Here is a 24069-nt window from a genome sequence, read left to right on the forward strand (position 1 = left end):
TGATTCTATCTCGTACAGGGAGCCAATGGGCATCTTGTCTAAAGCTTGACATGTGCGAGTGTAGCGGGATACTGAGAGCGGCTCCGATTGCATTATTCTGTAGCACCTGCAGTTTATTCAAATTGCATTCGGAGGAGCCAAGAAAGAGTATTGCAGTAGTCAATTTTTGAAAGCACTAGCGCTCTGGCAAGTGTAATGCAGCTGGAGGGTGAGAGGAAGGGTTTGCAGGCATTGATGAGCTTAGTCGTATAAGCTGTGGAGGCGGCTGTGGCGTTAACCTGTTTTTTGAGCGATAATGTGGAATCTAGATAGACCCCTAGAGTTTTAATATCTTTGGCCACAGTGATTAGGTTACCGTCTATGTTGATAGATGCGTATCAACATAGATGGTAACCTAATCACTGCGGGGTCCAGTTTGTTTAACCGTGGTTGGGAGCTGACAATAAGGAGCTCAATGTTCTTGTTGTTGAGGCATAAGCCGTGTTCTGCCATCCAGGCTTGGATCTCCAGGTAAAGTTTGTTGATCCGTGTGGAATCCTCTTCATAGCAGCCTGATAGGGTGATGAGAACCTGGCTATCGTCAGCATAATTTGTGTATGTGACACCTAGGTTATCAAGGCGGTCAAACAATAGCTTAGTGAAGATATTGTATAGGGTCGTCGAGACGCACGACCCTAGTGGAATGCCACAGAGGATGGGGATGGGGTGCGCCGACGTCCCCGGAGAGAAGACCCAGGTGGTTCGGTCGGCTAGGAAGGATTGGACCCAGGCAGTCGCCTAGTTCAAGAAAGCAGCTGAGGCAGTCAGATGTTCTGTGAGGATCTGATGGTCGACAAGGTCAAAGGCTGCCGAGAGGTCAAGCAGCAGGAGAATGGCTAAATTGCCCTTATCCTTTGCCTCGTCCATCTGGATTTTTAAGTCCAGGAGGGCTGTCTCTGTTCCATGCCTTGGTCTTAAGCCAGACTGTCTAAGGCCCAGGAGGTTGTTCTCTTCCAGGTGCTTCTGGATTTGTAAGTAGGCCAGTCTGTCTAAGATCTTTAGGATGTATGGGACAGTGGTGATTAGCCTGTAGTTGGTTGGGTTATTACGGTCTAGGTTAGGTTTTTTCAGAAGGGGTATGACCAAGGCCCCATTGAGGCTGCTAGGGACTGAGCTCTATTTGAAGGAGTCGTTGATAAGGCTGTCATGAAGGGGCCAGATTGTTGGCGCCTTCCTGGATGATGGGAGCTGGCCAGGAGTCCCCTTGGCAAATGGAAGACTTGAGGCCTTTGATGATGCTTTCCACTTCTTTTGTAGACACCGGGGTAAAGGAGAAGGGGGGGCATGTTGGAGTTTCAGAGGTGGGTGGGGGGTTATTTTTTTGGCTAAGCTGAGCTTTTTCTGTTCGATTCTGGATTGAAGCATGGTGATTTTGTCCTCTAAGCCTTTTTGGATCCTTTCACGCCAATCTGCATCGTTCACGCAAGTTTCTGAGGGTGCGGAGCGGGACTCGAGTTCCCTAAGGATGGCGAAGAGCTCTTTTGTTTTAGATTTGGCTTTTTCAACTCTATTGTCATATGTCTCTTTTTTGGCTCTGAGGATAGAGGTTTTGTAGGTGGAGGCTGCTATCATGAATAGTGTTTTGTTGGCCTGGTTGGGAGTTTTTCTCCAAATGGCTTATGTTTCTCGTTTGGTGTTCGAGGATTTTAAGCTCTGGAGTGAACCATTTGTTCAAGTCGGCTGCTGGTTTATCTTTTGTGAGTTTGATAGGAGCAATGACATCTACTGCTGATTTGAGTGTTTTATTATAGAGGTCAGCAAGTTTATCCGTATTTAGGTTGGCATAGTTTGCGGGAGTGAGGATGCTGTGGTTGTTCCTGGAGAGGGTTTGCGGAATAGTAGCTGGAGGGGCGTTTGGATGAGTCTTAACTTGGATGGAGAAGGAAATCGCGTGATGTCTGACCATGGGATTGGCTCATTTTTAAGGATGGGTGTGGAGCAGTTGTGATCCGCTATCCAGTCCAAGGTTCTGCCCTTGTTATGTGTTGGATCTGCGATCCTGAGCTTGAACCCTAGTTGGGAGATGGTATTTTCCAGGGAGAGCGCATTGGCGTCACTGGGATCCCCGAGGCCCAGGTTAAGGTCTCCTAGTAGGATAATTTGAGATCCTATTTTGGTATTGGTGGACAGGAGGTCGGAAATCTCTTCCTCGAATGAGGAGATGGGGGTCTGGGGGTCTGTAAATGAGATGCAGAAGGACGGTTTGTGTAGCTGAAAGTTGGAACTTAGCAGACAGAAGTTTAGCGGACAGGAAGCTGGATGGAGGGGTCATTCTAAGGCAAAACAAAAGAGGTGATGGCTGAAAGGTTTAGAATTTTAGAATGAATCTTAACCTCTGGCATTGCTCTGGGCAACCCTCCAGACCATCCAAGCCATTACATAAGGGGGAAAAACCATATGCAAATCAGGCTTGGCCCCACCCCCAAAGGGGTAGTCCAGCCCGAACTGCTAGGTCACATCCCTTCTGCACGAGACCACAAGCATCCCCAGACATGTTTCAGCCTTGTTGGGCGTCATCAGTGAGGAGTAGCTTGGGTCTCTAGGCCCTGCAGGCACGGGACCCACGTCTGGGCATACCCGTCCCACTCGGGGTGACAAAGCAAAAACAAAGAGGTGATGGCTGGAAGGTTTAGAATGAATCTTAACCACTGGCAATGCTCTGGGCAACCCTCCAGACCACCGTTCTTCGCCTGCCAAGCCATTACAGGAGGGGAAAGACCATATGCAAATCAGGCTTGGCCCCACCCCCAAAGGGGTAGTCCAGCCCGAACTGCTAGGTCACATCCCTTCTGCACGAGACCACAACCTTCCAGCCATCACCCCTTTGTTTTTGCTTTGTCACCCCCGAGTGGGACGGGTATGCCCAGACGTGGGCCCCGTGCCTGCTGGGCCTAGAGACCCAAGCTACTCCTCACCGATGAGCCCCAACAAGGGCGAAACATGTTTGGGGATGCTTGTGGTCTCGCGCAGAAGGGATGTGGCCTAGCAGTTTGGACTGGACTGCCCCTTATGGGGTGGGGCCAAGCCGGATTTGCATATTGTCTTTCCCCTTCTGTAATGGCTTGGCAGGCGAAGAACGGTGGTCTGGAGGGTTGCCCAGAGCATTGCCAGTGGTTAAGATTCATTCTACACCTTCCAGCCATCACCTCTTTGTTTTTGCAGGGTCATTCTAAGGCCAAGAGATGATTTGGCGATAAAGGCTACTCCTTTACCAGAGTCCCCGTCGCTCCTTAAAATTGAGTAGCCTTCTGGGATGGCGAGGGATAGAGCTGGGCCTGCTGCAGCCAGGTTTCAGTGATAGTCAGAAAATGCAGGTTGTTAGTGGAAAGGAGGTCTGCGATGTCTAGCGCATGGCCGACCAGTGAACGGGCATTGATGAGAGCCCCTTTGATCAGGCTGTTCAGTTATGTTGATGGGGCTTTTTCAGGTTCCTCCAAAGTTTTTGAGGCGCTAGCTTGAGTTGGGTTAGGATGAGTGAGGGGGTGTTTTTTTATGAGACCTGCGGGTAAGAACTGTGTGCCGAGTCTCAGGTTTCTGTCCTTCACTTGGCAGGGGTTCCAGGGTGTGGGAAGAGTAGCAAATCGGCAGATCCATTCTAATGGGCTGATGGCGCAATTTGGTTGATCGAATTGTACATACCCAGTCTGCTGCCTTAAAACACAGCACTTGCCACTTGATGGCTGCACTATCACCGTCTTTTGCCTTTTTATTTATTCATTCATTTTATTATTATCAGTTTCTCCTTTGCTCCGCACTTTCTACTTCTCCCCCTTTCATCCACTTCTCCCCTTTCCCAGGCACTGGCGCGTTCTCAATGTCACTGGGCCTAGTAAGATCGTTGTTTTGTTCTCCCCTGTTCCCCTCTCTTGCCTGGCCGTGCTCTGAAATACTTGTGTACGAGCGCAATATAAATAAAATATCAAATCAAAATATTGGTGCAGGGGGAGCTGCTTAGACCTGATCGGGTTTATCACCAACTCAGCATCAGGATTAGCAGACTGGAGCCCCTGTTGTGCCACGGTAGGTGTGACTTCAATCACACAAGGCGCAACCCTTTTTCCTGGGTCTGAATTCCCTGCTACCAGCCTATACAAATTACCCTCCTGCTGGCCGGGCATTTTCCTCGATGGCATAATCCCCAAGAGATTCCTTCGATAAGGATATTGGCTTCCGTGTGGGAGCTCTTTTTAGTGGGTGAATAGGACGGCTTGTCGGGGGATCTGGGCCAATTTCAGTAATGCCATTGTGATGGTCCTCTGTCACACAGTTGATTTGGCCTTAGTGAATGGGGGGCGGGGGGTCCATCCGCTAGGTTATCCAATATCCCCTCAATTTCAGAGATTACAATATTAACATCTTGGATAGGTTTGGCTGTTGTGGCCTCTCTTTTCAACAGGACTATGGTTGTTTGTTGGAAGATACTCCAGCTACTATTAACTTTTTAGTGACAAGTGAAGGACTCGATGAGTGTAGTAATGCTGTTAGATCGCTCATATGACTAACAGTAGAAACCATTAAAACGTTTTTAAAAACCAGATAAAATAGCCAAGAACAGTTAAAGCTTAACAGATCAAAAAAACGACAGCATGGATCATGTAAACGATTAGCCCCCTTTGGATCCAATGTGTGGTGCAAGGTGGAGAACGCCCAACTGGCTAAGGGCATCCGTAGTCCGTCTCCCCCTCCTCCCCTAGTCTCACCAGGCAAGTTGAAATTTAAGAATTATCCAGCCCGGTCAGAGAGTTCCATGTACTAAAAGTACTGCAAGTGCGCAACCTGCTCGAGGCCCGCTGCACCAAATATATCCCTCTTTAAGAAGTGCTGCGCTAGGAGTCTAGCTCCGGCTCGATCTCTGCAGAGCTGCAGAGGCGAGACAGAACAGTAGCCGAAGCAGGCACACATTACAAGTGCCGAAATGACCAAGCTGCTCAGGACGCGCCACATCGGCAGAATCCCCCTACAGGAAGATACCGCACTGGGAGACTTGCTTCGGCTCAGCCTCGGTGATGGCAAAAAAGAGAAAGAAAGGTACAATAGTCAAAACAGGCATACAGTCACATGGATGGGGCCCACAGCGTGGAGGGAGAAGGGAAATAGGAGTGGGAATGGCCAATTGCGCAGTCCACTTACTATACACTTTATGTGGCGAAAGTGCAGTCTTGAAGTCGTGCTCAAAGAATACAGGGCGGCTCTTTTTCCTGGCAGCCCACTCCTTCAAACGGTGATGAGCCTGTTAGTTACCGTTCTTCCAGTGTACCTTTGCCCAACAGTAACAAGATACCCGCTTATGTATTGTTGGACTGTATGCAAAGGACGCTGATGACCAGAAGGTAGAATAGGGAGGCCAATGGTGGGTGGAAGGTTTCTACCCACTATCTGTGTAATTCTAATAAAGGAAACGTAAGCACCAACAATCCTGCATCCCTGTGGCAGTTCCATTAAGCAGATGCGTCTATTGGCGAAAAAGCTCTGTACATCTTATCTCCTAAAACTTTTGACACAAAGTGGCAAGAAACCCTGTGCTAACCCCAGGACATTGGCTCCAGTGGTATGAGGGCAGGCATCCCTGCCCAAATAAGACATGGCTCTCATACTGCAGGCCATGCTTCCCTGTGCGTTTCCCCTCTCCCCCAAGACATCTGGCTGAGGGGTGCTAGGCCCGATATCCCTGGGCCAATTTCCTAAATCAGCTTGCACACGTGGTATGCTACATATTCTGATGAGATTGCCCTAATGCACATGGCTCAAGAGGTGGACGGTTCTACATCCATCTAACGATTCTCTAAGACATCTGGCAATATTTAGGCCTGGCCTGTATCCCTATGCCCCTCGGCCAAGACTTCAGCCTCCAATATGGCTGTGTCTCTTCCTTAGCCTCACCCCTAAATGAGGCAGGTTTTCTATCCCTGTGCCACGACTCCAAGACACCTGGTTAATGTACGGTTAGAACTATATTCCTGTGCCACTTTGCCCAAGACATCTCGCTCTAAGAGTGGTGGTCCTAGCATCTCTGGCAAGCCCAAATCACCATTCGGAGGTGAAACACTGCAAATATATGCCAATACTGATAAGTAACTGATGGTTGATCCAGTAAGCTGCCAACTGAGGGGGGTGATGAGTGTGCCACTTCCGTGAATCTACCCAGTCAAAGAGGCAAACACATGTATATAAAACCATGATAAAAACAAAAGTGAGCGCCTGCATGTCAATACCAGAATTTCAAGTTGAAGAAATTCAAGGCGGAAAGCATGCTCTGTTCAATCCATAGAGCTAACATTTCCTAGAGGTGAATGCAGCCCTACAGATAAGGGGTGCATCAGCCACTTTTACTTCCCAAATAAATAACACTGGGAGAAAAATACTCACAGCAAAAAACAGGAAACTGGCACATGAGGTGCCCGTCCCCCCTACTTTCAACCACACAGCTTCATGGATAGGTTTCGACAAGTAGTGTCAAAGGAAGAAATTGCTATTATTACTGCCTGATCTGATGTACAAATGTATCTTTTAATGTGCATAAATATCTGGCTGCAAAGAAGATTTTGACAAAAACTTTTGTTTGACAGTAAAAAAAAAAAATTTTGCTCGCCTATAAAAAAAAAAAAAAACCCTTTAGGAATGGGACTTACTTTTTACTCTCTAAAAAATAATTATACTGCAAACTTTAAAAAATAGGGAGTAAAATACTCCCACTTAATTCTAGCTGGAGCACTGGGTGAAAGCATATCTGTACCAATACCCATAGCCATCCAAACAGAGGACAACATTGCCAGACCATATTCTTGTGCTAATCACTGGAGTGTTCCTGTGGAAAAGGTCTGTGAATCATTTAATTGAAACATGAATGAGCCAACTAATGCATGCCTACTGCACGACAACACCCAAGCAATCCCATCCTCTCGGTGAAGGACTATACACCATGGACTAATCCTATGACCACCAAGGTAAAACAATTTCAGCATTCGTTCTGGGAAGCTTGCTCCATGAACTCCAAGTTACCTTTCTTTTTAAGGAAATAGAAATGCCCCAGGTCAGTGTCGGAAATGTGAAAATATTTGTATCCCTTTTACTTTCCAATTATATTTTTATTGCTGTGAGGTCAGAATTCCATCAGAGAGTGAACATACAGAAGGTGATAACATCTAGTGCTGCAAATTCAAAGGCAGGATCAAACAGATCTTTAGCATAACCGCTAAACCTCAATCAGCCTCCAGAAGGGAACAGAGATGTAATACAGGAAGTAAAGTAAATTAATTATTACTGGGAACTTTGCGGACGCTTCTAAGTATTGTACTGCATTCCTATACCAAATGGTTTTAAATGGGAGCTTCTAGTTAGCCCTTTCAGAATTAATATCAGTAATAATGGTGAATCATGTAGCTAACACTACAAACTGAAATGTCCAGTGGAGCTCAAATAGCAGATTTAACTACCAAACGTAGTGGTACTTATTTTTAGAAATCTGCTTTAGAAATCTTAGAAGGAACAAAAAGGTAAAATCGTCACTACAGGATTCGAACCTCCGATCTGCGAGTCACTGCTCAGCCCATTCAGCTACCTTTCTGCGTCAACTCTACCCATTTTCTAAATGTTCTTCTGGCTGCTTACAAGCCATGTGGGGTAGTAAAACAGCATGATGTAATTTCAAATTAAAATCAGTCCAGACAGCGGCAAGCAAGCATCATTGGACCCAGCAATCCATGCCGGAGCCCCCAAATCTCAAATTGACACAAAAGGGATCCAAGAAGAGTTAATTGAACTATTACACAGGGTGTGAATATGCATTACACCATAGCCATCCAAACTTTTAAAGTACTGCTGATTATATAAGGGGATAAGAACCCAAATTAAATATATGGCAAACAAACTCACACATGATATTTTAATTACTGAGTGTAATAAAATGACAATCTTATAAATCAAACGAATAAAGCACTTTATCACAACAGTCAAGAGTAAATACCATAGCCACAAAACATGTCATATTCAAAAACCAAATTACTTCCAAAGTTCATCATTCATAAACTAACATGTGAACATGTCAGTTATGATGTTCTCTCTTGCAGACATATTTCCACATCCTAAAAGGTAGCCAGTCTACTCATCTTTTATCTTCCTCAAGTCTGACTATTGCGCTTCCTACGCAGGAATTCAGGAACTGAAAAACAGAATCAACGCATGCCTTAAGTGTCTTGTTTTACGACAACTGGCTATATTCAAAAGGTTATATATTTTGGCTGGAATCAGTCAACCATTTAGTGAGGAAAAAAGTGTATTTGTTTGCACACTCCGTTCCATATGTTTGGCTAACTAATCAATCCTTTTCCTGTAAATTATCCACTCCTCGGTGCCAACTTTAATTTTGTGGCGGGACCAGTTATAGTGGCACAAAGATGCAGCTCAATACACCCCAAGCTCTGAAAATCTACTGCTCCATGGGTATGAGATCTGGGTGGCAGAACGGAACTCTGGAGAAGGTGGGTTTAACTTAGTAGAAGCCCTGTAGCATGCTATGTCCAGTCCCTGTTCAGTAAACCCTTGCATCCTGGTAGCAAAATCTGGGGTGCTACTGGAGTGGAGCAGTTCACTCACTCAATATGAGAAGTCCAGTAGTCTGGCCTTGTCAAAAGGGGGGCAACTACAGTCCGCAGGAGGTTCGAGGGGTAAGAAGGCTTCTAGAGCCAGGCCCGGCCCAGAGAATAGCGACAGTAGAGAGGGTCCCAATTCCTGCCCTCTCCCATCCAACATGTGCCAATCTGCATTGGTACAGAACCATGTCTCCAGCCTTGCCTCCATGTGCAAATGCTTGCCAGTATCCTTTTGCCTTTTCAGATGCTGCCACGCAAGAAAAATAAGACTGGGAAGCCAGGAGGGCAGACAGATGAAACAGAAGCAATCACCTCCCTTTGCATAACTCCTACAGCACCGAGACCCGATCACCATGGCAGAGCGGTTCCCAAGCGAGAGGCAAACTCTAGCCACGTAGCAGCACATAACAGATGCGTCAACCCCCCTGAGCAGACACGCACGGAGCAGTACCAGGTAAAGGGACTAAAAGATATGACCCAATGTGGTTGTCTCGAAGATGTGAATTCCCACTGCATGCAACTTTTTCTTGCTGTAGAAATTCTTTCGTGCTGTAGAAATTGTCATGAGGAACAGACAACAATGCTGTATATTCCTGAAACAAAACCGCTGCATATAGTAGTGACATTTACATTTGAGAAACGAGCAATCACACATCCAGGTAAAAGTTGCAAGCCACTAGCCAGGCACAAAAATAAAATAAGAATAATAAAAGCAATTCACTGCCTCAATTCATGCATATGGTGCACATTTCTTACTCCCCACAGGTAAATTGACCCTTGACAACACAGTCATTGTGCAGAGGGGGCTTAGACTCACACCTCTGCAGCAAACAGATAAATATATATCTGTCCTTCAGAGACCCTGCCCTGCAGATTGTTAATAGAGTTCAGATTCTGTGATAACTGGATCCGTGTGCTTTCAAGACAAAGTTGTCAATTAGTAGAAACTATGGCAGATGTTCTACAGCAGTGGACTTCCTCCCATGCAAAAAGGGAGCGATCCCAAATTATGCATTTCACACATGCCGCCTAACATTTCCTAGAGGAAGTGTAATCCAGTGTCTAACTTGTGAAATTGAAAGGATACTAGCTACTTTACCAAATCGTGCTATCCTAAGGTAATTAATTGATGTTCCAGTAGATCAGTTCTCTAATTTGCAATAAAGGTTTTTGTGACAAATGTAAGGGGACTTACAGTTTGGCATTCTGGCGTTTATTGGGCGGCTCTTTGCTGGACAGGATTTCGAGGCGTTCCAGGTTACTGAAGATCTGGTCTATCCGAGCTTGGGTTTCGTTTTCCACCACTGGATAGCAATGCAAAGAGTTTGGTAAAGGCAAAGCTGCAAATTACTATACGCATACACAGCACCTCTTCAACAATACCAAGTACATAATGTTCACAAGTACATTTTTATTTTACAAACTGCCCAAATCACCCTCATTTTAGCACCATTGTATGTATAACAATGTATTGTATGGATTAAAACACCAAGGCTAGAAAACTTTACATTTAGCCCCATAAAAGTGGCTGAGTCTAAACTCCTGTGATCCTGCAGGCTGTCAAAGAAGGTGAGTTTATATGGCTATGTATCCTTAAAAATTTAAACACAGAGCGCTAGAGGGCCATCCAAGATGGCGGTCCCTCTGTGAGCTCCTGGTGGGCTCAGAATAAATCCTGGTAAAGCGCGGCGATCCTGACATTTTGGCGTATGGTCCAGACACTCGCAACATATCCAGCGTTCCGTGGGCGGTCTGAGCCCGAAATCGCAGCCAAAATCGCCCTAGAAGCACTGGTGTGCCTGGAAAGCGGTGACCTACATGGGACAAGGCCTGCAGAGCCCGGGCCGGCGCCCTCCCCCACCCCTCGATAGGAGCAGAGGTTTGCGGTACTGGACCGCGGGGCGCAGTTGCCGGTGATCCCGTGGAGCTGGGTTGCAGCACCCAGATCTGGGAAACCGGTGCAGGGCGCAGACTGGACCTGCGGCCCGGCGGCAGCGCCTGTGTCGGCATAGGGGATCACGGAGCATTGCAGCGGCAGGGCCGCAGAGGGGGAGGAGCAGGTCAGAGAAGAAGCCGCCAGCTTTGGCGAGGACCGCTTGCAGGAGGTAAGGAGTACAGCGAGGGCCCTGGCTACATCCCGGTTGCATAAAGGAGAGGGCGAGGAGGTCAACGGAGTGTGGCGGACCCGCGGGTGGGAGCTGGGAGAAGGCAGCCCCCCCCGCGGTGCTCCGTTACACGCTCCAGATCACACACTGCACATCCCCAGTTTCAGGAGCCCTGAAGACACCCCGTGTGCACAAAGGAGAGGGTGAAGAGGCCAACGAAGCGTGGCAGACTCGCGGGTGGGAGGCAGGAGGAGGTGGCCTTCCCGCGGTGCTCCGTCACGCCCTCCCTAACACACAGCACATTGTTAGAGTTTCAGAGCCCGGAGGGGGAGCTGAGAATGTGGGGCTCTCTCCCGCTGGGCCCGTGAAACAGTTAAAAAGGGGAAATAAAAAGACTGGCTCACGGACTCGCCTCCCCAGGAGGCATCAGCCAGTACAAGCCCTCACACCCCACCACAACCGGAGACCAGCAAGAGCCCAGGGGCTGTCCCCTGCAACAGCAGTCACTACATCTAGGCCCTTTCAGCACGTGTTGTGCCCGAGGAGCACATATTAGCATCTAGCAACCCTTCCCAGGGGCCTCATCTCAGCCCAAATCATCACCGCCCACCATCAGACCCCACGTGGCAGGCCGACTCGTCCACCCGCCGGTGACAACAGAGCCCGAACCTGCAACCCCCTGGCAGAACGGCTCCTACAACCATCACCAGCTTTATAAGCCATCACTTCGGGCAACCCGGCCCCACTTGATCTCCTACCCTATGGGTGCGGGACGCCCCCGACACTTGCCTTAACAACGCCAAGATGGGTAAGCATGACAAATCCCAACGGACACTTAATTTTGACGCTGGTCCTGCATCGAAAACTCCCAGACAGGAAAACTGCCCAGACTCCGAATTGGAGGATGAACACCGGTGGCAGGTAGACATCCGCGAGATCCTCCTAGAGCACAAGTCAGGGATCGGAAGCCTAGACAGTAAAATGGACAGGCTGTCGTCCAAGGTTGATCTTCAGCACAGCCTGGACAAGCATAAAGACCGATTGGATAATGTCGAACAGAGAATCTCGGACCTGGACGATGGCGCTACCTCACTAACTGCGAGAGTAACCTCCCTCGAAAACCAAATGAAAACAGTCATGGCTAAGAATGAAGATTTGGAAGGGCGCTACCGACGCAATATAAGAGTGGTCGGAATCCGGGAACAAGTAACTCTCAACAGAATGGAAGACCACGTGGAGTAAATGTGTAGAGATCTGTTTGGCGATGCAGCTCTTTCTCAATTATTTGTGATTGAAAGGGCCCACAGGATCCCAAACACCAGACCGGCCCCCGGGGCGCCCCCACGCCCAATTATAGCCAAGTTTTGAATTTCACCAAACGGACGAGTTGGGAGTTGTCCGTGTAAGGTTTGGTTCATCAGAGATGTTGCGTTTGAGCTCCGGCTGTCCCCAGACAGGTTCTTCCCCCTGCCGCCACGCACCGCGTCCGTCTTACGGAGCATAACTACATTTATAGACAGACAGCAGCGTCACCACAAGACAACACAGATTCGACCCCAGCCCAAGCAGCGTGAACAAAGATCCAGCCCAGCTAATTCAAGGTAGCAACGTGGAACATTAGGGGTGGCAACATTCCCGCAAAAACAAGGAAGATCCTACAGCTCCTCAAACGCCACGAAGTAGACGTGGCGATGATTCAAGAGACTCCCCTCACCCCGCAAAAAGAGCACCTATGGGCCCGCAGCTGGGGATGCCATCGCTAATTCTCCTCCTACTAGTCGTACGCTAGAGGAGTAGCCACTCTTATTAACTCCAAAGTCGGCTTTCACATGAAGAGGGTGGAGAAGGATTGCGAGGGAAGAGGCCTCTTGGTACAAGGCGTCATCTCAGGGAGAGATGTCACGCTTATAAACTCGTACGGCCCCAACGTTGATGGGGCGAACAACATTGACTGGGTCTTTTCACAACTCATGAAGCGAAGGTACAACCATCATCTGGGGCGGTGACCTTAACACCAACCTTGACCCGCAAAAAGATAAATTGCAGACCACCTCCGCAGACAGCTAGAGCGAGCCTTCAAGTACAGGAGATTTGCAAGGCATACAACTTGGTCGACATATGGAGACACAGAAACTGGGAGAAACGCGAGTACACTTTCCACCCTGAAGTTCACCATTCCAGCTCTCGTATAGACTATCTCCTTGTCTCCTCTCAAGGCGCATTCCATTGGGGGGTGCTGCCAGATCCTTCCGAAATCCCTTTTAGACCACGCCACAGTGACACTCAAATGAGACCTCCCCCCCCCCAATGCCCCACCAACGGCACCTCACTGGCGCTTCAAACCGGGTGCGCTGACGGACCAAGCATTTGCAGTGGAACTTTGCGAGGAGATCACTTCTTCATAGACAGCAATCAGGACTCAGTCGCCTAAGTAGGAACATTTTGGGAAGCGCTAAAGTGCTACATAAGAGGTGTGTGCATCGCGAAAGAAAATGGAATATTAAAGTCTATACGCCGTGAGTTAGCAGCCAGCGAGGAGCGTCTGAAAGGTCTAGAACGACAGAGTACTGACACACTCTCCAAACACACCCAAGCGGATCTCAAAGAAGAATTGCTTACATTTAGAGCGTTGGCGGAGCGAGAGTTGAAGTTTCTACGCCGCGGATATTAGATACGCCAATAAAGGGGGGCAACGCCCTGGAGCGCTCTTGGCCCGTCTGATTGCCACCGATAGAAAACCCACTCTAGTGGAGAGAATCCACACTCCACGGGGGACACTAGTCCCCACAGAAACAGAACTAGTCGACACTTTCCACACCTTCTATCAAAACCTGTACAGCACACACCACTCAAACGATTCCAAACGCCTACGCAACTACTTAGCAGATACAGAATTATACTGGGTGGAGCAGGCGCTACGCGAACCACTAAACAACCCCATCACGCAGAAAGAGATCCTAGAAGCGATAAAGAGCCTGCCCAACACCAAAGCCCTCGGACCTGATGGCCTAATTGGAGAGTTCTACAAAGCTTTTGCCCCATTGATAGCCCCCTCCTTTTGAAAGTGTATGAAGAAGCGGCAGAGAAAGGTATTCTTCCGCAGACCCCAAGGGAAGCAAACGTAATCTCCTTAATAGATTTAGATAATAAAATATTGGCTAAAATTCTCTCCACTAGACTAATCCCTCTGATGCCAGCATTGGTTCTCGCCGATCAGTCAGGTTTTGTGCCTGGTCGCAATACGTCATTTGGCATCAGGAGACTGTTTCGGGGCCATGGCAGCGATAGAACCCACACAACAGGCAGCTGCAGTTCTTTTAGACGCCGAGAAGGCCTTCGACTCTGTCGAATGGCCCTTCATGTTTGCGGTACTTGGCCTGGGAAAGCAGTTCATTAAACTAGTGGCACTACTATACAATAAACCCCAATCAACCATTATTCTAGGCGCATCAAAATCGGCGCCCGTCCACTTCCAACGCGGAACTAGACCAGGGTGTCCGTTGTCTGCGCTAATATTTGCACTGGTGATGGAGCCGCTGGCCACCGGCCAGCACACTCGGCATCTCCATAGAGGACTGTCTATGGGGCCCCCACAGGGTCATCTAACTCTACGCCGACGACGTAGTGCTACTCATTCAAAACCCCAAAGAAAATCTAAACCCCATAATGCAGGAGGTACTTAAATTTGGTCTGATCTCAGGTCTGACAATCATTCCAAGTCGATAATTTTCCTTTAACACACTGCACCAATAAATTCAGACGAGTTCAATTTCAAATGGGAATGCGCCCACGTTCGATACCTAGGGATCCTCCTGTCCTTGAACCACCGTGAAATCTTTAAAGATAATTATGAGTCCACCTTTAAGGCTCTACAAGAGACGGTAACCAGGTGGAAATTACTACCACATTAGTTAAGATGGTGATCCTACCAAAACTCCTCTACCTGTTCACTAACGTTCCACTCTTGCTCCCTCAACGCTATCTGGGGAAACTAAAAAGTCTCATCCTAGAGCTGGTCTGGCCCAGCAAACCGTTGAGGGTGGCTTCCACAACTCTCATATTGCTGACAACGCGGGGTGGGCACGCACTCCCATACATGGAACGCCATTACTGGGGCCGCGCAGGCACATTTCCTCAGCCACTGGTACTCTACTCCTATTGTCAGACCTCACGTACAAATAGAGCGAGCTCTGGCGTCGCCCAATCTATTGAGAGCTGTAATTATAAGCCAACAATCGGTACCACACACCACACTAAACATGGTGCTCACCACCTACGCAGTCTGAAAATAAAAAAAAAAAGATATGGAGTGTCAGTCGGGTACTCTCTGCTACTACCCATCAGATTCATCCATGGGATACCTCTGACGAACGAGAAAGTGTTCCTTCAGGGGGCAGATAAATTACAAATTCAATCACTCAGTGACTTGTTTGTCGAGGATACCTTCTTATCACCCCAACAGGCTAAGGAAAGAGGCAGCACATCCTCGCTAGATGTATTTATATACTTTAGATTGCGTCATGCCATTCAGGGTATTTTCCCATCCTTCCACGGCAACCTTCGACTTGATCACTTCTCCATGGCACGATACAAGCACAGGGGGGGGGGGGTAGATTGGTATCCTCATTATACAGAGCTATCCTAACAGACAGCACCTGCAAACAAGCACAAGAAAGAGAGGTGGGAAAAAACACTGCAGAGCACCATCCCTGAAGAAGAATGGACATACATACTCAACCAGACTCAGAAGATTGCACTAAACTCGCGGTTCAAACTTATTCACTTCCACTTCCTACATCAAACTTGCTACACCCTGCTAAGAGGTACACGCACAGTCCTGAATCCGAGGCGAAATGTGTGAGATGTGGGATGCTGGCAGCGGACTTCATTCACCTTGCATGGTGTTGCCCAGTACTGTCCAAATTCGGGGCACTGGTTATCCAAGAGGCTGAGGCGATAATTGGCGAAGAACTAACTCCGATCCCCACAGTTGCTCTGCTGGGAATGACTAAACTACCGTCACCCGCAGTGCAGAAATTAGCAAATATGTTGTTGATCCTGGCACATAGAAGGGTGATCATGGCCTGGGGTCAGGGCTCCCCTACCTCCGTTGCGAGCTGGCAGAGGGACATTCTCTACTGTCAGGACATGGAATCTGAGTTCATAAAAACATTCCCCTTACATGCACAACCTCTGGACATTTAGGGGCCCTATGTAACATACTTGATGAACTCCAAATGTGATTCCTCATCCACCTCATCCTCAGGTTCTTCCCCCTGGCTAGGCACTGATGGGCAGAAGCTGCAGGAGATGTTCCGAGAGCGAATAACAGCGGACACTTGTGAATGTTATTGGGGAGTGGTGTTGTGGGGGGTGGGAGGGGCGAGAGGGGCATTATTATCACAGGGCTTGTTATTCGTCCCATTGTTGGGCTGAGTGAGTGTTAACTCACGACTGCCCTTTTTTTTCCTCTTTTCTGTTTGGAAAAACAAAGTTTAAAAAAAAAAAAAATGTAAAAAAACTAGGATAAAACTCGTTTCATGGTATGTCGATCAGTGTATTGGTAAATGTGTCACCAGCATAATCAATATATGGAGAAGCAGCACTGAGAAAGCAAACGTAGAGGTGAGGAACACGCAGGTATTGTCCTACTAATAGTAGGCGTTGGAATGGTTAAAGTGGGTCTGTTTAGTAGCCCTTGTCAGAGTGAATTGTCCGTTTTCCATCTTACTGCCAAATAAACCTATGATCTGTAGCTAGGGCACCAGTTTTCTCTCCCATGAAAAAATATTCAGAGTGACGAAGTCCTCTCCCTGAACTTGGGAGATCGAAGGTGGGGTGGTCAAAATGGGCCAGAAACTGCCTAAACCTAATGGATGCTGGACAAAGTGGTATACGGGGGAAGTCACCAGACCACCACGCCGAAAATCCTCAGGTTATTTCTCCTTTCACGATTTTTCAAGTCATCAACCTTGAGTCGGCGATCCTCCTCGCAGCGTTGTAGCTCCCTAAACCTTGCTTCCATCTATGTTTCAAGGAGGTCCGTCAATGCCTGGTTGTTTTCCACCCCCTCCATCTGGTCCTCCAGCGTGGAGACCTTGGCTGTGAGGTCAGCCAACTTAGCCCCATGTCTGTCCTCATCCCTCCGATTTCATCGAGGATCGTCTGAATATTATTCTGGATGGTGTTCATGTCTGGGGCCGGTGCGGAGGGGGGTCCAGTTTCCATCTCTAATTTCCCTGGCGCAAATTGGTATTTCGCCAGGGTCTCTTTCCAACTCATGAGACGCCGGTGTTCCCGGGTTGCTGTGGCTTCTCAGTGTGCCCAGTGGTGTCCTCCTAGCAGCAAGGCTTGTGTCCCCACCACCACCATGGTCTGTCTATGCAGTTATGTAATGTGGGGGTCGCTGAAGCTCTTTTCACCTGTTCAGGGCGTGCGCCAATCCCTGGTCCCGCTTTGCTTCACTGGTCTCCCCCAAGTCAGCTTTCAGTGGTGCATTAAATGTGCGTTGGTGCCCTGGGGATGTTTTAGTGCCTTCCTTATTACTCCACTTAGGGGCCGGGGTGATTCCTCGTTGGGACCCCTGGGTCTGACGTCAAGATACTCCTCTTACCTTTGGCGCCACTTTATATGTCCCTCACGTGCCTCCCCAGTGTGGCGAGGAGGGGCAGTGTTCCCAGGAGGTCACCTGTGTCACCCCCTCCAGAAGTGCCCACTGCTAGCAGTTAGGTCCCAGTGAGTGCTCAGGTCAGGGTGGGGGCCCGCTGAGCTGGTGGCCCCCCCGAGTGCTCACCTGGGCTCAGCTACGTGCGCAGGCTGTCAGGGCCGCCTCCCGGTGATGCGGCAGGGCGGTGCAGTTAAGGCGCTCCGCTCCAGGGACTTCTGTTGCGGCCTCGCATTGTGAGGTTAGGGCTCCGCGCACTCCACGTTGTTAGGGAGGTTACCCAGACGTCCCTGGTTATGGGGGGGGTCAGATGAGAGGAGGTGGGGGGCCTGGCCGCGCTCCCGCGCCAGCCCAGGCCTGCCGAGGAGATGGTTGGGAGGGAGAGAGGGAGGGAGAGAGGGAGGGCAGGGTCGCCGGTGACTGTGGCGGGGCCCCTCTCCAGGCAGCCCCAGGCGAGCCCTCTCACTCGCCGTGTGTCCAGGAGGCCTTGTGTGCCCCGTGCAACGGGTCCAAAACACAGAAGGGGAGAAGGAGGGGCCCGGGCGCGCTCCCGCGTCGGCCCAGGCCTGCCGAAGAGATGGTTGGGAGGGAGGGCGGTGTCGCCGGTGGCCGTGGCGGGCCCCTCTCCAGGCAGTCCCGGCCGAGCCCTCTCACTCGCTGTGTGTCCAAGAGGCCTTGTGTGCCCCGTGCAACGGGGCAGAAACGCAGAAGGGGAGAAGGAGGGGCCCAGGCACGCTACCGCGTCGGCCCGAGCCGGTGGGGGTCTTCGCTGGGGGACCACGCTGCTGTCTGTCCTGGGACGCAGTCGCCCCCCCCTCTCCCCCCCTCAAGTATGTGAAGGGCTGCGCGGCGTCTCCGCCCGCTGCCCCTCCCGATGCCGCCTTGGATCTCAAAGGCCTCCGAGGGAGGAGGGCTGGGGGGCTCTCGCCACAGATTCTCCTCAGGTCGGAGGTCCCGGGGGGGGGGGGGGCAGCTCTGCCGCATGGTATCGGGGTGTCTCGAGCCTTCACTGGCGGCCAAGGAGGAAGCTCAGATGGGGCACCGGACTCCTCCCCTTCGGTGCGGTAGGCCACACCACGGTCTTCGTCCCGCATTGATTTCAGGGCCACGTGGGGGAGGGGGGAGTTCCAAGGCAAACACCCGAATATCTCTGGATCAGAGGCACCCCCAAAAGTACCTCCAATGCTCGTGGGTCCCCCAACAGTTCCCACCTCCAGATTTCGCCAATTGAGGGGGGTCACATTCCTTTAAGCGGCATAACTCTGCAAGTTTCCCGGGGCCATACAGTGAGCATGAGGATCAGGCTGCCATCTTGCCTGCGCCCCCTGGTAACACAAGGTTTTGATAACCTAGCATGCAACTTTTACAGACTGCTTGGAATAAAAATTGGTTTGCTATAAATCACTGTTGAAAAAAGAAATAGATGCTTAAATACAGATCAACATTGAAAAGTTCAGTAAGGAAGATCCACGGGAGAATCATGTCAATTGTTTACGCCTCTACTGACGTTTAGTGAAAGAATTATGAAGAGTATTACATAAAAATAAGAAATTACCGATAACCTGTGGTGGAGTTGATCCATTTGTAAAATGTAAATGTCTAGTTATTGATATAAGACTTAATACATAGCAGAGAACTGAGGAACGGGGAGATTAAGTGAATACCCAAGATCATGCATCGTAGTTAAGAAGAGAAATTGAACTAGAACCCATTTATCCTAGATGCACATTTCTTGAAAGGAGGAGTCAAGCAACAAGACAGGTGACTGGTTAGACGAGAATAGAATCAGAGACGGAGTGGCATCAGCTTTTAGCATTAAAATGCCCCTATTTAAAATGATCCACCTTAACTCTACTTGTATTACCGCCCTCAGAAGACAAAGGCTAAACCAGGCACACCCAAGATATGGCGGAGCCTATCCAGTCCGATCAGCCTTACAGTAGTATTGCCAATTATAAAGTCTCTACATTTTAGTATTTATTTATATAATACTAGCGGTACCACCCAGTGCTGCCCGGGTATGCATGTGGGGATCTGCTATAGCCTTGTGTACGTTTATAGCACCACCATTTGCTTTGGCTCCTGTAGCACTACCATTACATTTGACGAATAAGTGTTCTAGCTGGTAAGTGGGACTTTAACAGTAAACGGGGTGGGGGGGAGCAAGGGATTTGGTATAGATATGCGGGATATTATGTTTTATTAAAGCTTTTATACTACACTCTAGTCACCACTGTAGTGGTTTCAGAGCACCAAAGCTTGTCTGGAAGTTAGGGTACTGTGTCACATCAGGGGTAACCAGACACTAGTATGCAGAGTAAAAGGGATACAGGTGTAGAGGTAGGGAAAAGAGCAAGGATAAAACAAACCGGGATTCAGGCAAAGTCATGTTAAAGGGAGGTTGATGACGACTTGTAGCTTAGGTGCATGTTGATCCAGCCAAAATGGATTGGGAATCTGGAGTCCAGAGGCAGTTTTGTGGAAGATAAATAAGTATTAACAATTGTGGTTTGTGGCACTGATGGACCCAAGATATGCTCAAGGGAACCTCTGGACACATTGAGGTTTTTTGCCGTCAGGAAATGAGATCGATTTCTCTTACCAAAATAAACGCTAGCCTAGTTATACTGGACTACCAAATAGAGGCCAAGAGTAAGAATGTCAACAAAACAAAAAAAGATAGCTTAATGGACCAATTAGGAGCGCTGGGATGGGTGTGCAACCCTCGATATGCAGATGTCCGTCACCCCAATTGAATAAAGTGTTGTAGGGTTAACAATGGCTTGATTGTCAAGTTCCATCTAGTAATAGTTCAGCTAGTATTGATCTAGGTATGGTGAACTAAGAATACCCAATTGAAATGTGACATGCAACTGACAGTGCACATTGAAATGCACTGGAAATGGGAGGCAGGTGAGGCAGGGGAATGGATGCAAACTGCTCTATACTTTCATGTTGATTGTCCTTTAGCCATGCAGGCTTCTCCCAGTGGCTTCTCCCAGTCTCTCTGTGTAGACATGCACAGCAGGAGTTCCCTTTAGCAAATTCAAAACTAGTGGCTTTGCCAATACTTGTTTTAATTCACAGCCTATCTACTTCATATATCTACCTTACATCAGGCCTTAGGTTGGTGGATGTGATCTTAACTTTCCTTACAATGGTAATGCACAGTTACAATGAGACTTCACCATATTTAGCTAAATTCTAGAAGGTAAAAAAACAATCCAGAAACATTAATGCCATACCTTCGCCATTAGCCTCAGTTGGGATTAAATAATACATCCTACATAGTTCAGCCACAAATAACAGTAGTAAGAGGAGGTCTAATTCTACAGTGCGCCACACACCTTCAGATTTGCTTTTATACAGGTGTTAACTGTAAACATGGGGGCAGTAGACTGTGTGCGAGGGTGCAGAAAACGGAATGGTCTACCAATACGTCACCCAAGCAGAATCAGTCCTCAACAAAATTCCTGAAGTGCATCTCAACAAAACTAACACTAATGATGCTTCAAATAGATTGTCAGAATTCATAACAAGGAAATGAAAAAGAGAACCTTGTGTTTGGTTACCAGAAGCATCAACTTCACACATTAAAACCAATGAAAATGCCAAACTACAGAACTATACATGAAGCTCGGAGTGCTGGATCGGTTGATTAACACCACACGCAGCAGGAAGGATGCTACCTTGTATATTGCCTTCATTGATTTCCACAGTGCCTTTGATCAGGTGAACAGGGAGACACACTGTGGGCCAAACTCAGAGCTTCGAACTGTCCCAGCTGGCTTTTGCATATTTTGAATCTGATGCATAGTGACAATTCGGCTAAAGTCAGACTGAATAATGAGGGGGAGGTATCTGACCCAATATATATAAATCTGGGGGTGAAGCAGGGGTGTGTGGCAGCCTCCATGATTCAAAATCTTTATATTGCAGATCTCCTCCCTCGCATGGTCTCCAAGTCTAATTGCCCCCCTAAGATATGAAATTATCCTATCGTGGGCATGCTCTATGCCGATGACCCGATTCTGTTTGACAGGACCATGTCAGGGATAAAAAGTATGCTTAATGAGTTGGCCCGCTATGCGACACAGCTGGGACTGTCCATTAACTTGGGGAAAACTAACATCTTGGTGATTGCTGGAAATAAGATAGGCCGTACTGGAATTTACACCTCTCTGGGCACTATAGAATATACTCAATCTTATCCATATTTGGGCTTGGAGTTTGAGACACAGCCTAACTATGACCGGATTATCAGCAATAAAAAATAAAATTAAAATGAGCTAAAACACTCACGCTCCAAGCTTGTAAGTTTGCCAGACGCTCAGCGGGGTATAGTATGGCTGGGATTGTTAAGCTCTACCTACAATGCTTTGTCCAGGCCATTCTCTACGGCCTTGAAGCCCTTGCTATCCAGGACCTGTCATGGCTGAATAAACTGGAGGGCCATTACTGGAGAACTGTGCTGAGGCTAAACCCAACATGCCCCATGGAACACCTTCGGCTAGAATTAGGTCTAACATCTTTAAGAGGCATCGCCCTTTGTGCCAGGGGGTCTTTCTACCCAAAATCTTGTGCAGACCCTACCTGTAAGCTACTGGCAATGGTTGGGGATAGGTATGATTCTGAAAGGATCCTGCATGGTTGTAATCTTAAAACCCTAAATGAAACCATATTTATGAAGATTGACTGGCCATTTGCCAAAAAGAGGCCATTGCTTTGTTCATTTAAAAACATCTTTTGAACACAAACTCAACAGGTGGTACTAGTGTGAGAATTATATACATCTGGCAAAGTTAAAAGGATACGAGGCGGTATCACAGGTTGTGCACCGCTTTCATAAGATTCAACCTTACCTACAGATTTGCCCGGCCCCTGATGTTAGACAATTCATTTTAAAAGTTACGTATAAATCAACTGCCAATAATGGCGGTGTTGGGCTCCCGCTTGAAGGTACCCTTGGAACTAAGGTTTTGTCGAATATTTTGCAAATCTTACCAGGTGGAGACAGCACGACATTTCCTTACTCGATGCATGGAACTGGGGCCTTTATATATGTGTACACTGGGCAGCCTGGTCCATTCCTATGAGGCAATTACGGCTGACTGTTTTTGGGATTATTGTCTGAATGCACATTCTATCTCAGTCCAGCTTGCCTTATTTAGAATCTGATTAATGAAATTAGACAGTGGTGTTTTCCCCCCTTTCTCTCCCGAGCTTCCGTCTTTTCTCCATGAATTTGACCCATGATTTGATTTGAATTGCCTGATGCATTTGGTAGTACTTGGAAGTGGAATTTATTTTGCAGTGGAATTGAAATGCCCAGATGCGCATCGCACACTAGTCATACTTTAGTCACACTTAAATTATTTTTACTTTATATTTCCATTTTTATCGCTGCACTGGTTTGCTGAATTAAATACACACGAAGTGCCTGTAAGGGCTTAGCACCACAGAACTATTCGATATATTGTGATACAATTATGTTGCTGCGTTGCACTGTACTTTACTTGTATACTTTTATCTGTATTCTTTATCTGTATTTCTGCACATTTGTATTCTTGCTTTCTGTATTTTGTATACTAATAATTTTATGTTGTGTATAGTTCAAATGTTGGATTAGATCACAATAAACTAAATTATTATTATACATGAAGCTGTACTTGCGACCATCTATACTTTTAACAATAAGCGAAACAAGACGAATATTTAAGAACGTGCTTAAGAATTGCTATTCAGTTTTATTCATAGATTTATTGTATTCAATCTAAGTTTGTAAACTGTATTACAAATGTGATAAGGGACCAGGCCCTATTTGCAAATGGCCTTTCCCTTCTAAGATGGCATGGCAGGCCGATAAACTCTTGTTTGAGGTATCGTCCAGAGCAATGCCAGTCATTATGATGTATTCAAAACCTTTCAGCAATCATTCTTCATGTATTATAGTGCATTAAGTCACCCTAAGTGGGACAAGTATGCCCGGACGTGGGTTCCAAACGTGCTGTGCCTAGAGACCCAAAACTACTCACTCATAACCGCCAAAAAGCCCAACATTTTGAGGTGGTTTGTTGTCACAGGCAGAAAGAATGCGGCTTGGCAGTTCAGGCGAACATCCCATTTTAGGGTGGGACGAAGCAAGCCCAATTTGCATATGGACTTTCCCCTTCTATAACGGGATGGAAGGCTAAAGAATTTTGGTTTGAGGCTGAACAGAGCAATGAAGTTTTTAGGATGTATTCAAACCTTCCAGCCATTGATCTATGGGTTTACAAATGTCATGCAAATACTTCACATGTGCCAGCGATCTACCTAAAGCTCCTATCCACAGTGTAGCACCATGCCCTTCGAAGGAGAACATGCTCTTTGCAGTACGAATTTTGTGTGCTTGCCCTCCAAAAGTATATTTGATGCCTTCAAACTGGAAAATCTGTGCCATATTCAAATGTTGGGCAGATCATTTTGTGTGGAATCCTTATTGGCAATTAAATAGTACATATATACAGCATGGGAAAACCTTTGATGAGGAGAGCAGATCACACCTAGGACCAATATAAATACAGTGAATCAACTTATGGTTTGGACAACATTGGTCCTTGTCGCTAAAAGAGTGTCCCATATGTTAAGATGGTGGTGATGTATTCAAAATGAGTCCAAGACTGTCACCTTC

The 24069-nt window shown here is 47.7% G+C and overlaps 1 protein-coding gene across 3 annotated transcripts in view; it reads right to left on the bottom strand.

Annotated features, from left to right (window-relative positions):
* GOSR2 (golgi SNAP receptor complex member 2) overlaps positions 1 to 24069 on the bottom strand; it is a 176073-nt gene that overhangs the window by 133527 nt on the left and 18477 nt on the right. For all 3 annotated transcript variants that reach the window (XM_069634156.1, XM_069634158.1, XM_069634157.1), the window contains exon 3: positions 9823 to 9931. In XM_069634156.1, the coding sequence (XP_069490257.1) occupies positions 9823 to 9931 (109 nt within the window). The remainder of the gene's footprint in view (positions 1 to 9822; positions 9932 to 24069) is intronic.

This window comes from Ambystoma mexicanum, chromosome 13, assembly GCF_040938575.1.
Source record: "Ambystoma mexicanum isolate Mex_15411 chromosome 13, UKY_AmexF1_1, whole genome shotgun sequence".
Classification (NCBI taxonomy): Eukaryota; Metazoa; Chordata; class Amphibia; order Caudata; family Ambystomatidae; genus Ambystoma; species Ambystoma mexicanum.